The sequence below is a fragment of the Silurus meridionalis genome, unplaced genomic scaffold (genome assembly GCF_014805685.1).
Source record: "Silurus meridionalis isolate SWU-2019-XX unplaced genomic scaffold, ASM1480568v1 Scaffold471, whole genome shotgun sequence".
NCBI classification, from domain to species: domain Eukaryota; kingdom Metazoa; phylum Chordata; class Actinopteri; order Siluriformes; family Siluridae; genus Silurus; species Silurus meridionalis.
In genome coordinates, this window is record NW_025804538.1 from 1 (window position 1) to 17,109 (window position 17,109).

The 17,109-nt window shown below is 36.0% G+C and overlaps 1 protein-coding gene across 1 annotated transcript; it reads left to right on the forward strand.

The window, feature by feature from the left end:
- The first annotated feature begins 11 nt into the window (after positions 1-11).
- Positions 12-15,671, forward strand: LOC124382478. Its single transcript, XM_046844566.1, has 7 exons — positions 12-174; positions 3,740-4,006; positions 9,829-10,242; positions 10,685-11,092; positions 11,550-11,963; positions 13,350-13,760; positions 15,256-15,671. Exons 2-7 carry the CDS (start codon positions 3,774-3,776, stop codon positions 15,668-15,670), a joined length of 2,295 nt encoding a protein of 764 aa, XP_046700522.1. The 5' UTR covers positions 12-174; positions 3,740-3,773; the 3' UTR covers position 15,671.
- The last annotated feature ends 1,438 nt before the right edge of the window (positions 15,672-17,109 follow it).

The following is a 17,109-nucleotide window of genomic DNA, read 5'->3' on the forward strand; positions in this document are numbered from 1 at the left end:
AAGAATAGACTATTGTCTTGATTTCACTGAGGAACATCTTGACCCTTACACATGCTGTACAGTGTCCTATGTAATCAGCAACTCCAGGAACAAACAGGTTCATCTTAATTTGGAGAAAAGTGCAGTGTCCCTGTCTGGGCTGAAGACAATTCTCAAATATTCACAATATCTAAGGTATGTAAATTTAAATCATATTATTTTAAGGGTTTTACCAATAAAGAAATCATCTCAGTATTATGGCAAACAAAAATACTTTTTTTCACAGCCTTCTTTGCTAATTTCCTTGTATTTACCCATATACAGTACAGACCAAAAGTTTGGACACACCTTCTCATTTAAAGAGTTTTCTTTATTTTCATGACTATGAAAATTGTAGATTCACACTGAAGGCATCAAAACTATGAATTAACACATGTGGAATTATATATTAAATTATATACATAACAAAAAGTGTGAAACAACTGAAAAATGTCATATTGTAGGTTCTTCAAAGTAGCCACCTTTTGCTTTGATTACTGTTTGCACACTCTTGGCATTCTCTTGATGAGCTTCAAGAGGTAGTCACCTGAAATGGTCTTCCAACAGTCTTGAAGGAGTTCCCGAGAGATGCTTGGCACTTGTTGGCTCTTTGCCTTCACTCTGTCCAGCTCACCCCTAAACCATCTCGATTGGGTTCAGGTCCGTGACTGTGGAGGCCAGGTCATCTGGCGCAGCACCCCATCACTCTCCTTCTTGGTCAAATAGCCCTTGATGCCTTCAGTGTGACTCTACAATTTTCATAGTCATGAAAATAAAGAAAACTCTTTGAATGAGAAGTTGTGTCCAAACTTTTGGTCTTTATTGTGTGTATATATATATATATATATATATATATATATATATATATATATATATATATATATATATATATATATATATATATATACACTGTGCATTCGAAAGTATTCAGACTTCCTTTCATTTTTTTTTATTTAAAGTTGCAGCCTGATACTACAATAGTTAAAATATATATTTTCTCATAATCTACTGTCAATACTCCATAATGACAATGAAAACAGAATTCTAGTAATGTCTGTACATTTTTTATTATAAAAAAATCACATGTACAGTTTTCAGACCCTTTACTCAGTAGTTAGTAGAAACCCAGCCATTAGGGAGGCACAAGCCAGTGCATTCTTAGTGCCGGTCCCAAGCCCGGGTAAATGGGGAGGGTTGCGTTCGGAAGGGCATCCAGCGTAAAAACATGTGCCAAATCAAATATGCGGATCACAAAAGAGAATTTCATACCGGATCGGTTGAGGCCCGGGTTAACTACGACCGCCACAGGTATCGTTAGCCGACAGGGTACCGGTGGAAATTGGGCTACTGTTGGCTGAAGGTGGAGAAGGAGAGGAGGAAGACGTCTACAGAGACGGCAGGGAAAGGAGCAGTGTAGGAGAGTGGAGGTTCGGGTTGGTACTTTAAATGTTGGTACTATGACGGGTAAAGGGAGAGAAGTAGCTGATATGATGGAGAGGGGAAAGGTAGATATGCTGTGTGTTCAGGAGACCAAGTGGAAAGGAAGTAAGGCCAGGAACATTGGAGGTGGATTTAAACTGTTTTATCATGGTGTGGATGGAAAGAGAAATGGTGTAGGGGTGATTCTGAAGGAAGAGTACAGTAATAGTGTAGTGGAGGTGAAGAGATTTTCTGAAAGGGTGATGATCGTGAAGGTGGAAGTTGAAGGATGATGATAAATGTCATCAGTGCCTATGCTCCACAAGTTGGCTGTGAGATGGAGGAGAAAGAAAGATTCTGGAGTGAATTAGATGAAGTGGTAGATGGTGTACCTAGGAAAGAACGGTTGGTGATTGGGGCAGACTTAAATGGGCATGTAGGTGAAGGGAACAGAGGTGACGAGGAGGTGATGGGTAGGTATGGTTTTAAGGAGAGGAATGTGGAAGGGCAGATGGTGGTAGATTTTGCTAAAAGGATGGAAATGGCAGTGGTGAACACTTATTTTAAGAAGAAGGAGGATCATAGGGTGACGATAAGAGTGGAGGAAGGTGCACACAGGTGGACTATGTGCTATGCAGGAGATGCAACCTGAAGGAGATTGGCGACTGTAAGGTGTTGGCAGGGGACAGTGTAGCTAGACAGCATAGGATGGTGGTCTGTAGGATGGTTTTGGAGGCGAAGAAGAAGAGGAGGAGAGTGAGGACTGAAAGAAGAATAAGATGGTGGAAACTGAAGGAGGAAGAGTGTAGTGTGAGGTTCAGGGAAGAGGTCAGAGAGAGGCTCAGTGGTGTTAAGGAGGTGTTGGATGATTGGGCAACTACTGCAGGAGTGATGAGGGAGGCAGCTAGAAAAGTACTTGGTGTGACATCTGGAAATAGAAAGGAAGACAAGGAGACGTGGTGGTGGAATGAGGAAGTGCAGGAGAGCATAAGGAGAAAGAGGTTGGCAAAACAGAAGTGGGATAGACAGAGTGATGAGAAAAGTAGGCAGGAGTACAAGGAGATGCGGCAGCAGGTTAAGAGGATGTGGCGAAAGCCAAGGAAAAGGCATATGAGGAGCTGTATGAGAGGTTGGACACTAAGGAAGGAGAAAAGGATTTGTACCGATTGGCCAGGCAGAGGGACCGAGCTGGAAAGGATGTACTGCAAGTTAGAGCAGTAAAGGATGGAGAGGAAATGTGTTGACTAGTGAGGAGAGTGTGTTGAGAAGGTGGAGGGAGTATTTTGAGCAGCTGATGAATGAGGAAAATCAGAGAGAGAAGGTTGGATGATGTGGAGTTGGTGAAGCAGGATGTAGATAGGATTAGTAAGGAGGAAGTGAGAGCAGCGATTAAGAGGATGAAGAGTGGAAAGTCGGTTGGACCAGATGACATACCGTAGAAGCGTGAGATGTTTAGGAGAGATGGCAGTGGGTTTTGACCAGATTGTTTAACAGGATTTTGGAAGGTGAGAAGATGCCTGAGGAATGGAGAAGAGTGTGCTGGTACCGATCTTTAAGCATAAAGGAGATGTGCAGACCTGCAGTAACTACAGGGTATTAAGTTGATCAGTCACACCATGAAGTTATGGGAAAGAGTAGTGGAAGCCAGGCTGAGAGAAGAGGTGACCATCTGTGAGCAACAGTATGGTTTCATGCCGAGGAAGAGCACCACAGATGCCGTATTTGCTTTGAGAATGTTGATGGAGAAGTATAGAGAAGGACAGAAGGAATTGCATTGTGTATTTGTGGATTTAGAGAAGGCGACGACAGGGTGCCAAGAGAGGAGTTGTGGTATTGTATGAGGAAGTCAGGTGTGTCAGAGAAGTATGTGAGGGTGGTGCAGGACATGTATGAGGACAGTGTGACGGCAGTGAAGTGTGCAGTAGGTACGACAGACTGGTTTAGAGTGAAGGTTGGACTGCATCAAGGATCGGCCCTGAGCCCTTTCCTGTTTGCAGTGGTGATGGACAGGTTGACGGACGAGGTCAGACAGGAGTCTCCTGACTATGATGTTTATGGATGATATTGTGATTTGTTGTGAGAGTAGGGAGCAGGTTGAGAAGAGCCTGGAGAGGTGGAGATATGCGCTGGAGAGAAGAAGAATGAAACTCAGTATATATTTTATATATATATATATATATATATATATATATATATATATATATATATATATATATATGTATATGTGTTTGTGTGTATAAAGCATGTACAGTATTTACAAATATACATTACATTAATTTACTTTTGTTTTTTTTTTCTACAGGGATTTTTCAACGACACTATGTCAGGTTTGGACAATGGCCTTAAAGTATGAGAAGATGGTTTATCTTATACATCTCTTTCAGTTATGTGGAAATGAGATTCACATACTAATGAGCAGCCCTACAGATGTTCTTGATCAAGTTGGAAAAATTATAACCCAAAATTCAGAGAAAATAAATCTCCATTTACACTGTGACCAAGACCCACGACAGCTCACAGATCTTGTTTACAAAGTGTTCTCCTGGCTACCACACATCAGCGCTCTCCAGTGAGTCAATAATATATTTACTGTGTTTCAGTGATGTTTAAAAGTTTGTAAACCATTTACAATTTTCTATATGTCTGACCCAAACCCAGCAGATTTGACATGTCCTAAAGGTAGACAAAGTGAACCCAGTCAAACAAATGGGACAAAAATATTATACTTTGTCATTTATTTATTGAGTAAAATCATCCAATATTACATTTCTGTGAATGGCAGTAGTGTGTGAACCTTCTCTGTTTATCTGGTTTGAACCCTCTTGTGCAGGATAATTGCAAGTAAACAATTTTTGGTAACTGTTTATCAGTCCTGTGTAATGGCTTGGAGAAATTTTAAACATTGTTCTTTTTGCGGAGTAGAGGCTTTTACTTTGCAACTCTGCTATGCACACCAAGGCATTTCAGAAGCATTTCAGTGTTTTTTGATTGTGCACTCTTGATCATTAAAATTAGCCAAAATAGTGGGATACTTTATTTGCATAAAATTTACTCTTGGTTTCTTTGTGACCTTGCAGACTATTATGCATATTGTTTTTTCCGTGATTTAATGGGTGGTCCTCTCCTGGGGAGGGCAATTGTCATTTTTACACAATCTGCCTGACTGGATTTGTGGAGACTTTAAAGATGGATTTGTAACCCTTTCCAGCCTGATGAGTAACAACTCTTTTTTTTGAAGATTCTTTTGAGGTTTTTAGAGGTCCTTACTTTCATGCCATTATGCACTTCTAAAAACATGCTGTGAAGATCAGCCTTTGATAGATCCCTGTTTGTTGAGTGAAACAGGGCACTTACTGACACTTGATTATCACACCATTAAAAATAGATTGACTCTAATTCAACCTTTAATTTAACTGCTAATCCATACTTCTGCCTCTCACAGTTATGTAATATTAGATATATTTTTTTAATAAATAAATGACTAAGAATAATACATTTTTATTAAGATGAATAAATGTCTTATAACAAAAGTGCCATTAAATCAGTCATTGTAAGAAGAACCTTATTAAACAACCCATTGTTCGGCCCGTATAATGTTTAAATTTCTCCCTTACACTGAAAAAAAAATTTGCAAGATTTACTTGATAAAATCCTCATAATTTGCACAAACAGATTGTAATTAAAATTTCCTGTTCTAATATTAAGTAAAACCCACCAGTCTTAATCTGGTTAATTCATAGTGTGTAATAAAGAAATTTTGTGAAAGTTACTTAATTAAATTTAGAAGTCAGATTCATTTAAAGTAATTATAAAAGTAAACATTTATTTATATTATTATTCATTGATATTACTGTTACTTCACCATCCTCAGCTAGACAAAATAAAGCAAGTCATCTTTTTGTAAGTCAGGAGCTAGACTGCCACTCACAACTTTGATGACACCAGGTTGAAAAACTATCCATTCCCCTTCCTAGACCTCAAATGTCCACTGTCTTGGATTGTCCTAAGATTAAGGTTACCCTGGAAATGAACAGACACAATTTAGTATATGTAAAACATTTAACCACTACTCTTATTTTGCAGTAAAGAATATGAAAAAATATTAACAGCAACCTTATAGCATGCAAATACATGTATAGATTTATTATAATATAATCGTGTTTGTAATGTATTAAAGTTAAAGTAAATGTCTCCACAAATGGAAATACGGCAAAAAATTTTGAATGAGTAGCAAAATGTAATGGGTTAAATAGAATAAAAATTAAGAAAAGTAAAAGTAATACAAATAATCAAAGGTTCAAAATTAAATAAATCATACATTTGCCTTTCCTTTAACTCACAATGTAAACAGTATAACACCAGTAATGTTATGACTTGAGTGACAGATTTACTGAATGTCCCTGTGTCAAATGCCACCAAGTCAACTTGACATAATATCTTCTATTTTTAATGTTCATAGTTCTCAAGTGCATTGAGGAACACAATCAATGAACGGATATTATATTCTGCGGGTGCGTGTAACCTCACATTCACTCTGATTATTCACCCTGTAGCAAGCCTAAGGCATCACTGGAGTACACAGTGGCCTTAACACAACAGCTACTCTCTTCACTCTTCAGAGTGGGAAAATAAACTGAAATAATGGCACCTGAATCCTATAATAAAATAGCATGTAATGCGCAACCAGGGGATGGTTAGCAGGAACTCTTACTCCCTTGCTCTTTTTCTGAAGATAGGAATTTGTAACTTACTTGTAACTAATGAAATCCCGATGCTCATGTTAATATGGGTTTATATAAACTTTACAATATTCATAGACCGCAAATCAACTAAGTGTATTCAGCCCTGGCATCGTTTACAAGTTTTCTTTGGAAAAACTCAGAGCATGGTCTTAGCAATCAACTTAGCTAACAAGTGATGAAAATCATGTTGTCAAGCGAAGATATACGAAGAACTTGGTTAAAAAACTAATATTAACTCAGAAATTGCATTTTTGACACACAGGAGAGGGTTGGATTTACCGCTCATAAACCAATAAAATAAAGACCTTACTTGTAGGTTAGCAACATTATAAATGTAGACGTGTCTCAGGGTGAGACGAATGGAAGGCAGGCAATAGGCTTCCAGTACACTCTCCAGTGCCTTGCTTTTTCAACACATGTGCACACACATAGCTCTTTGTGTCTGTCTCTCCTTCTAGCAGCTCCTTTCTTCTTTTAATTTTCTCTCTCCTGTTCACTAAAACAGAGAACATTCATTAGTCAGAAACCAGCATCAGATGTGTGCTCCTAACCACTAGTTTTCTCATCTCCACCCTATCTGCACAAACCAGTGCTTGACCATGCCCCCGCTGGCACAGCATACAAACACACATTTTATATCTTAATACATACAGCAGTAGACTCACAGCTCTTTAGCTCTTGATTACAACCAAACAAGGGAAGAAAGTAAACTGAAATAACCCCATTACCTAGGATTTTATTTGACCGGGTAAAACATATTTCCTATAAGTATTTGCAAATTGACCTCAAACATAAATTGTGCATCTTGAAGTTTTGAATTCTGTTCAATTCTGACCTGTGCTCTAACCACAAAATTTTTGACCCTTTGTTAGAGAGGAAACATCATCATGATTTCAACATTTAATCACACTGAGACAAACAACCTGATTCATTACTGTCCACTTAATACTTTTATTTCATCCACAACAACTCTCAGTATGAAGGCAACATGAGTTAATTTATAAAAATGAAGTGTATATAGGTTTGTTATTAGGATTAGACTTGCTACACTGTGGCAACCTCAATTGAAAACAATTTAGATGCTGTAATGCAATAAAGTGCAAACCTTATAACTTTTATTTTATTAACAGTAGAACATAGAATGTATAAAAAATTTTAACTGAGGAATTGTAAAATTGTAAGAATAAAAAAAAATAATTTTGATAGCTGCAGCACATCGCACAAAAGTTGGTATGAGGCAACCAAAGGCTGAAAAATGTAATGGTACTAAAATGTATGTACAAACATATTCCAAATAATTAGGTTGTAACAGGCCAGTAACATGACTGGGTGGGAAAACCTGGCAAAGTCTCAGAAGTAAAGAATAAGTACAAAAATAAATGCATCTACAAATTCAACATTCCTCAACATAGAATTGGGAAGACTTTGAATAGTCATTGTCCTGCTGCAGAATAAATTTTGTCCAAACACCTTTGTGATAGTATCGCATGATGCATTTGTATCTGCCTGTATTTTTCAGCATTGCATTCCAACTTAATTTACAGAAATGCAGCCCCAAAGAAATTAAACCTCCAACATCCTTCACTGTTGCATGCAGACATTAATTATATTTAAATAAATACAATATTTAATATCATAAATATTTAATATTTTGGCTCATTAGACCTGAGCACATGCTGCCATTTTTTGGCACCACAGTTTATGTGTTTTCGTGCATAGTTAAATTTTTTAACCTTGTTTATATGTTGGAGGTATTGTGGATTTTTGGCCATAATTCTTCCACCACTTCTGGCCAGACTTCTCCAGACAGTAAATGGGTGTTTCTGAGTTCCATTGGTCTCTGCATTTCTTTGTTGATGGCACTGCTGGACATCTTCCGATGTTGATGAAAATCCGCTGGATTTAGTCCTTGGTCAACTACTATGGTCCTCGACATTGTTTCTTTGTGATTTTAAAATAGCTTGAACAGCTCTTAGTCTGCATGAAACCTTAGACTGCATGAAAGTCTGCTTTGAAATCTTTGCTATGGAGAGACCTTTCTGATGAGGTATGGCTACCTTGTGTCTTGTTGCTGTATTAAGCCTTGCCATGGTGCATGAACTGTGACAAAAATCTGTCTTAACAACCTCACCTTAGTAGCAGAGTTTGTCTGTTCCTTGCCCAGTTGTAAGTCTCCTACACAGTTTTTTCTGTTTCAGTTAATGGCTGGGTTTCAACCAACCTATTAAAATTTAAACTGATGATCATTAATGATGCATCTGCTTGGCATTCATTAATCATACATCTGACTCTGATTCTACAAAATCCCTGACTTAGTGTACAAAGTTTGCAGAAGTAATAATTAAAAGCCTAATAATGGTCACACCAAATATTGATTTGATTTGGATTTGAGTTTTGTTAATTTACTTTCTTTCTTATTTTAATATTTTTCACTTTACAGCATTTTTTCACAATATGGCTATAACTTTTGCACAGTACTGTATGTTTCTGTGGGACCATGATAGAACATGTAGTACAATGGTGCAGTAAATAAGACAAGAAAAATGCTTATATAATACAACTAAATACACAGAACAATAAACGTCCACTAGACAGAAAATATATAATGAATAATATATAGTTGAAAGTTGTTGACTGTTATAGCAGCACATGAATGTAGCAGCAGCGATAAGAGTCTTAAAAGTGTTCAATATCAGTTATGGATATACTTGTTAGAAGGTTTTGATTAGTGAGTCTTGGATGGCAGGTTTTAACTGCCTTAAAAAGTTGATCAGAGGATGCTTTATTAATGGACCATACATTCCCTTGAAAGTACTACTGAATATTTTAAAGATAACATAAACAGGCTTTATCAAAAAAAAACACAGACACAAGATACACAGAAAGTAAAAATAGACAGAGTGAATAGGAATGGACAATGTACAATGGCGTTTTGAAATAACTGATAACTGTGTAATGGATACTTTTTTTTTATAACCTCTTAGTGCATTTACTTAAACATTACCAGTCAAAAGCTTGGACATAATTTCTCCTTCTGTTTTTTTTTAATTATTTTCAACAATGTACATTAATACTGAATTAATCCAAACTATGAAAGAACACACATGAAATTGTGTATCAAACAAAAAAGTGTTAAACAATAGATACATAACCTAGGTTTTATACTTTATATTGTCCAAGGAAGCAACAATTTATCTTTAATGACAGCTTGGCAAACTCATGGCATTCTATTTTCAGATTCACAAAGAGTCAGTTACCCTATTAGGGCTACTACAACTACTGTACAAATCCATATTATGGCAAGGGACATCCAGTTAAGTAAAGAAAAAAAGACTTAAAGATATTACTTAAAGAAAATGAAGGTCAGCCGATCCAAAAAAATCTCAAGAACTTTAAATGTATCCCCAAGTACAGTCACCAAATCCATTAAAAGGTATGATGAAACAGGCTCTCAGTATTAATGTACAATGTTGAAAAAGCAAAAAAAAGTGACAGCAAAAAGTTTTCATTTACAGTCTATTCATTTTCTCATGTTTTTTCTGGAATACAGGAAAGTACTTGAGTTTAATGTTGGCGGTCTTGCAAAGTTTTTATTAGTAGTCTGCTGTGTTGTGCAATTTATTAATGTGAGTCTCTCACACTTCTTTAGCTTCAACCCTGTACATGGAATTAAAGAACATGAAAAGAGATGCAGAATATTTCAACTGGATTTGTGTTTACAAGCAGCTCTACACCAACCACTAAAAATCCAGGACACAGTGCAGAGAATTATGCCAAATAAAGAAGAACAGAGTGATTTTCTCCTGGATCTGTATTACCATGTGAAGCAGTATGAGATTATAACAGGCAGCAATGTTCTTCCAGCATTGCTACCAATTTACCAGTCAATTCCTGCAGTCTGGTCTATAAAGCTCTCAGAGAGAAAAGTCTCCCTCCTCTTGGAAGTGCTGAAACTTCAAACACAGAATAAACCAGTGGAGCTGAGAGACTACACAGAAGATGAGTGTGAATTGAGCAGTTTCTTTCAGTGTCTGCCCTACATCTCAGAACTCAGCATTAATGTGTAAGTTATCAGATATGCTTTAGTTCTCTCTGCACTACAGCTAAAAAGAGCATTTTATTTATTAAAAAATAAAAGAAATTCACTTATTTTCTTCTGCATGTAATTTTAATCTTAATAATTAATTCTAATTAGAATTAAGGTATTGATTTTTAATCCTGTTTCAGGCTCTTCTGATAATGAAAATCCTGCCAAACTTGTATAATTGTTAATGCAATTTTAAAATTGTTTATAAGATATAGTCTGTGCCCTGAAAACAACATTTTTGTCATTAATCAAAATAATATTTGCTAGCTGCCACTAGTTCTGTTTTTACAGTTTGTAATCACTTTTATAAATACAAATTAATTCTGAATGCTAGTGAGTAAAGATGAAAAGTGAGGTGTTGGCTTGTTGTTTTTCACATTATACACTCTAATAATCTGAGTCTTTCACTTTTCCTCAGGTTTGATCGTACACATGGAGAGAAAGAACATGAAAAAAGATGCAGATTATTTAGACTGAATTTGTGTCTACAAGCAGCTCTACACCAACCACGAAACATCCTGGAGACAGTGCAGAAAATTATGCCAAATAAAGAACAGAGTGATTTCCTGATGGATCTGTACTTCCATGTGAAGCAGTATGAGAGTGAAACAGGCAGCAGTGTTCTTCCAGCATTCCTGTCAGTTTATCAGTCAGTTTCAGTCTGGTCCATAAATTTGTCAGAGAGAAAAGTCTCCCACCTCCTAGAAGTGCTGAAACTCCAAACACAGAAGAAACCAGTGGAGCTGAGACACTGTACATATGAAGAGAGTGAAGTGAGGAGTTTCCTTCAGTGTTTGCCCTACATCTCACATCTCAGTGTTAATGTGTAAGTGAGCAGACATGCTTTAGTTCTCTCTGTACTACAGCTAATTTTTTTTTACATTAATTAAAAAAAATCCAGTTATTTTCTTCTGCATGTAATTTCAATCTCAGATTTTTTTAATAAAGGCAGGTTGTTTTAAAGTTGGTGGTCTGGACAGTATGTTTTAACCCTGTTTCAGGCTCTTCTGATAATGAAAATCCTGCCAAACGTGTAGAAGTGTTAATGCATGTTTTTTAATTGTCTACAAGATATAGACTGTGCCCTGAAAACAGCTTCACAACATTTTGTCATTAATCAGAAGAAACTTTGGTAGCTGCCACTAGTGCTGTTTTTACAGTTTGTAATCACTTTTTAAAATATAAATTAAATCTGCATGCAAGTGAAGCTGAAAAGTGAGGTGTTGGCTTGTTGTTTTTCACATTATGCACTTTAATAATGTGAGTCTTTCACTTTTCCTCAGGTTTGATCGTACCCATGGAGAGAAAGAACATGAAAAGAGATGCAGAACATTTAGAATGGATTTGTGTCTACAAGCAGCTCTACACCAACCACAAAACATCCTGGAGACAGTGCAGAAAATTATGCTAAATAAAGAAGAACAGAGTGATTTCCTGCTGGATCTGTACCTCCATTTGAAGCAGTATGAGAGTAAAACAGGCAGCAGTGTTCTTCCAGCATTCCTGTCAGTTTATCAGTCAGTTTCAGTCTGGTCTATAAAGCTCTCAGAGAGAAAATCCTCCCTCTTATGGGAAGTGCTAAAATTCAAAAAAAAAAAAAATAAACCAGTGGAGCTGAGAGACTGTACAAAAGATGAGAGTGAAGTAAGGAGTTTTCTTCGGTGTCTGCCCTACATCTCAGAGCTCAGGTTTAATGTGTAAGTTTTCAGATATGCTTTAGATTCAATTCAGGTGATTTTGTTTAAAGTTGGTGGTCTGAACAGTATGTTAAAACCCTGTTTCTGGAACTTCTGATAATGAAAATCCTGTCAAACTTGTAGAGGTGTTACTGCATTTTTTAAAATTGTCCTTAAGATATATTCTGCACCCTGAAAACAGCTTCACAATATTTCTGTCATTACCGTTTTCTCAGTTACTTCGGAGTGTTTCTCAGTTCAAAAATGAAATTCTTAAAACTTCTTGTTCAACCGCCACATCATTTACTCAATTGTGCACATCATTAAAGCAATTTCTTGCTGCTTTGATCAAATTGTGAATGCTTTGATACATTTATTTAATTGATTGTGTACAATCATCTGTTGTTTCCTACATTATTGTTCATGTAGTCACAGTTGTTTGTCATGTTGATCAATGTATATTATACTAATTTCACCTGAATAGTTTTAACCCCAAAACATTTAGGAATTAATTGCATAAGTCATTGAATACAAAATAGTTAAACCACTTGTCATAATCTGTCGATCTAAAATTTCTATTATTTTTTTTACTTTTTTGTAAATGTGTCTTGAAATGATACATTTTGCAGATGAATCTTGTCACTAATGAAGCCGAGTGAACGGCATCAGATCAACCAATAATCGAGTAGTTCTCTAAAACAGGTCAAAAGTAAATCTTGTGAACTTTTAATAGAAGACAGATCAAAACACAGAATTACAATTTCTGAAAATAGATGAATAGGCAGGAAATGAATTTACACTAATACAGTACCGTAAAAGTGTGAATCCTGTCTGGTCTCTTGCAATCAATATAAATCAAATATGCAATCAAATAAATATATTTGTGCAATTGAAATTCATATCTGCGATACAGAAGAAATTCAGAATCGTGCATTTTAAATCACTCTGATTCATACCGTAGTTTATATTAAGAAATCCTGAAACTGCGCCGTCATACTGACAACATGCCTAAACATTGTGATGATCTTGTTAGTAAACAATGACAGAATAACTTGGTATTCTGATAGCAATGATATGTTAATTGACACTATATAAATAAATGACTAAAACTGTATAATAAATATAAATACTTACATTTGAGAGACTAAAGACTTTAGAGAAAAGTACAGGCTTTTGCAAGAAATCCAATGTGTTGAGTTGTTTGTACAAATTGTTTTGAGAATGCATTTTCAACTATGATTAGAGAAACACTCCAAAGCAACAGAGAAAAACAGTAATCAGAAGAAACTGGTAGCTGTAGTTCTGTTTTTACAGTTTGTAAACTAACTTTGTAAATTAACTTTGTTGTTGGCATGTTTTTTTTTCACATTATGCATCTACAAATGTGAGTCTTTCACTTTTCCTCAGGTTTGATCGTACACATGGAGAGAAAGAACATGAAAAAAGATGCAGAACATTTAGACTGGATTTGTGTCTACAAGCAGCTCTACACAAACCACGAAACATCCAGCAGACAGTGCAGAAAATTATGCCAAATAAAGAAGAACAGTGTGATTTCCTGCTGGATCTGTACTTCCATGTGAAGCAGTATAAGAGTGAAAAAGGCAGCAGTGTTCTTCCAGCATTACAACCTGTTTATCAGTCAGTTTCAGTCTGGTCCATAAATCTGTCAGAGAGAAAAGTCTCCCACCTCCTAGAAGTGCTGAAACTCCAAACACAGAAGAAACCAGTGGAGCTGAGAGACTGTACAGATGAAGAGAGTGAAGTGAGGAGTTTCCTTCAATGTCTGCCCTACATCCCAGAACTCAGGTTTAATGTGTAAGTTTTACAAACAACAGGAATAATTTCAATGAACAAAAGTGTATTAATTATGAGAAACAGGCAATGTACTGAAATGATGGAAATGTGGCACTGAATGTACATCTACTGCTTATTTTAATGGATACAGGGAGTTTGTTTGTGATGAGTTTGCTGCTAAATGCTGTTCCTTGACAGGAATATGGCATTTTCAGATTCAAACTCAGAATATTCATAATTAGCTAGCAGGCTACCCGATTTGAACACTGGCTATTAGCTGGACAATTTTAGATAAAGGCATTTTGTTTTACTTTATTGTTTTTTAGATTTTTTAAAGTGTTTATTTAAGTGTCAGGAATTTTACTAATCTGTGTTCTATATTATAGTGAGGGATGAAGAGAATAAAACAAGATAGAAAGGAGCCTTGAGGGACAGAAATGTATAGTAGCATGGGTCTGTGTAGAAACCTGAAAAGCAAAGCTGGATTTGCTTGTATCTTGCTGCCAACCTCCTGCCAACCCTTATTCTATAGAAAAGGCACCATCTTTGATATGAGGAATCTGTGCCTCTCTTCCTGTGTGGTTTATTCAGTTACATAAGTTTACTTGCTTATAAAAGTTGTTAAGTGTTAGTGAAAAACATTATTGGCTGAGTGAGACTCATGCAGGTGAAGAGTTAAACACAACATCTGTGTGACTTTATTCTTAAATCCTCATTTTCTTCCTCTTTATTCTTTTCTGCACCAGGTTGGGTCACAATTATGTGCAGGAATGAGAGCGTTATGGGGTCATGAATTTTTTATCAGGGCAATTTTTAACTAATGATTGAAAAGTTTTCAAATAAATACTGCTGCTGGTTTGTCCAAGGTCACCATGTTACTGAAATCCACTTTATCTTCATCAGATTACATTTTACAGGAAAAAATAAGTTGGTTTTTTTCTGCATGCATTTTTAATCCCTGATGATATTTTAAGATTAAAGGTGATTTTGTTAAATCTGATCTGGACAATATGTTAAAACCTTGTTTTAGACATTTCCCATAATGAAAATTCTGCCAAACTTGGAGAGGTGTTAATGCCTTTTTTATATTATCACTGAGATATAGTCTGTGCACTGAAAACAGCTTTACAACATTATTGTCAATAAGCCGAAAAAACTTTAAAAGCTGCCACTGGTGCTGTATTTACGTTTATATTCTACCAAGAAAGTCATAGTTCACTGTCTTCCTCTTTCCTTTCACAACAATTTCTCTCGAGAGTTTTTTATTTGGCATCATCGTGCATTTAAAAATCACCATCGGTGAATCTTTTCTCCTGATGCCGTGCAGCTCAGAACACAGGTGAAGTGCGTTTTCATGCCCGGTTGTTTTCAGTGTGACTAATGATTCGCATTTTCTGTAGACAGTCCGAGTGAGCGGCAGGTCAAACATCAGACAGAGGAACAAAAGTGGATTTCACATTGGCGTGTTGTCTTTCACAACATACACTGTAATAATGTGTCTTTCACTTTTCCTTAGGTTTGATCGTACACATGGCGAGAAAGAACATGAAAAGAAATGCAGAACATTTAGACTGGATTTGTGTCTCCAAGCAGCTCTACACCAACCCCGAAACATCCAGCAGACAGTGCAGAAAATTATGCCAAATAAAGAAGAACAGTGTGATTTCCTGCTGGATCTGTACTTCCATGTGAAGCAGTATGAGAGTAAAACAGGCAGCAGTGTTCTTCCAGCATTACAACCAGTTTATCAGTCAGTTTCAGTCTGGTCCATAAATCTGTCAGAGAGAAAAGTCTCCCACCTCCTGGAAGTGCTGAAACTCCAAACACAGAAGAAACCAGTGGATCTGAGAGACTGTACAGATGAAGACAGTGAAGTGAGGAGTTTCCTTCAGTGTCTGCCCTACATCTTACAGCTCAGGTTTAATGTGTAAGTTTGTATTTATTGTATTACTGATGTAAAAAGCTTAGTGCTATATTATTAAAAATGTTTACTCTGAATGCAGTGAAGAACAGGGAACTCTTACTGTGTGTTATACAAGTTTATTGTAAAGTTCTATACTACTATACTATTTAAAGACTAGAGACTTACAGGCAATATACTTCAATAATGGAAACGTGGCACTGAATGTACATCTGCTGCTGATTTAATGTATACAGGGTTTCTGATGAGCTTGCTGCTAAATGCTGTTCCTCGACATAACAGCGTTAATTGTGATTCAAGTTACTAGCTACATCACTTAACCCTGCTAACACTAGTTATTAGCTGGACAATGTTAGTGAAATGTTAAACGATTTTGTTTTACTTTTAGTTTTACATATATATATATATATATATATATATATATATATATATATATATATATATGTGTATGTATATATATATATATATATATATATATATATATATATATATATATATATATATATATATATATATTTTTTTTTTTTTTTTTTTAAGTAGTCTGTAAGAGTTAGTTACAGTTCATTACAAAAATTATAATATAAGAAGCAGTCTGTTTGTAACTCAAGGTAAAACAAGATCAGTATTTATTTAAAGGGAAATTATTTGTTAATCTTCATGTGTCCCAGTCTGTAGCAGTTAGAGCCACAGTCCATGGATCCATTTAATACTCTTAATTTTTCATCATCTTTAATACAAAAATGCAAAAGTAAAACAGGCAGCAGTGTTCTTTCAGCATTCCTGTCAGTTTATCAGTCAGTTTCAGTCTGGTCCATAAATCTGTCAGAGAGAAAAGTCTCCCACCTCCTAGAAGTGCTGAAACTCCAAACACAGAAGAAACCAGTGGAGCTGAGAGACTGTACAGATGAAGAGAGTGAAGTGAGGAGTTTCCTTCAATGTCTGCCCTACATCTCAGAACTCAGGTTTAATGTTAGGTTTTACAAACAACAGGAATAATTTCAATGAACAAAAGTGTATTAATTATGAGAAACAGGCAATGTACTGAAATGATGGAAATGTGGCACTGAATGTACATCTACTGCTTATTTTAATGGATACAGGGAGTTTGTTTGTGATGAGTTTGCTGCTAAATGCTGTTCCTTGACAGGAATATGGCATTTTCAGATTTCTGGTTCCTCATGCAAGGAGTAGAACTTATCTATTTGTCTTCATCTGCTATTTTCCTTAAAGCCACTTATAATTCAGTGGTCGTTTGGTCTGAATATATTTGTTTACATGTGTATCAGGACCATCTGGGATTGTTTTACATGGCTACTGAAAATTTGAACAAAAGTTGAATAACAATTAGACCAATCTAGAACAGAGCAGCTGGTCTCAGTACAGCAGTCACTGCATAACCTTCAAATGTCAAATGAGCACCACTTAGTCCCGTGTCCCTGTAGATCTCCA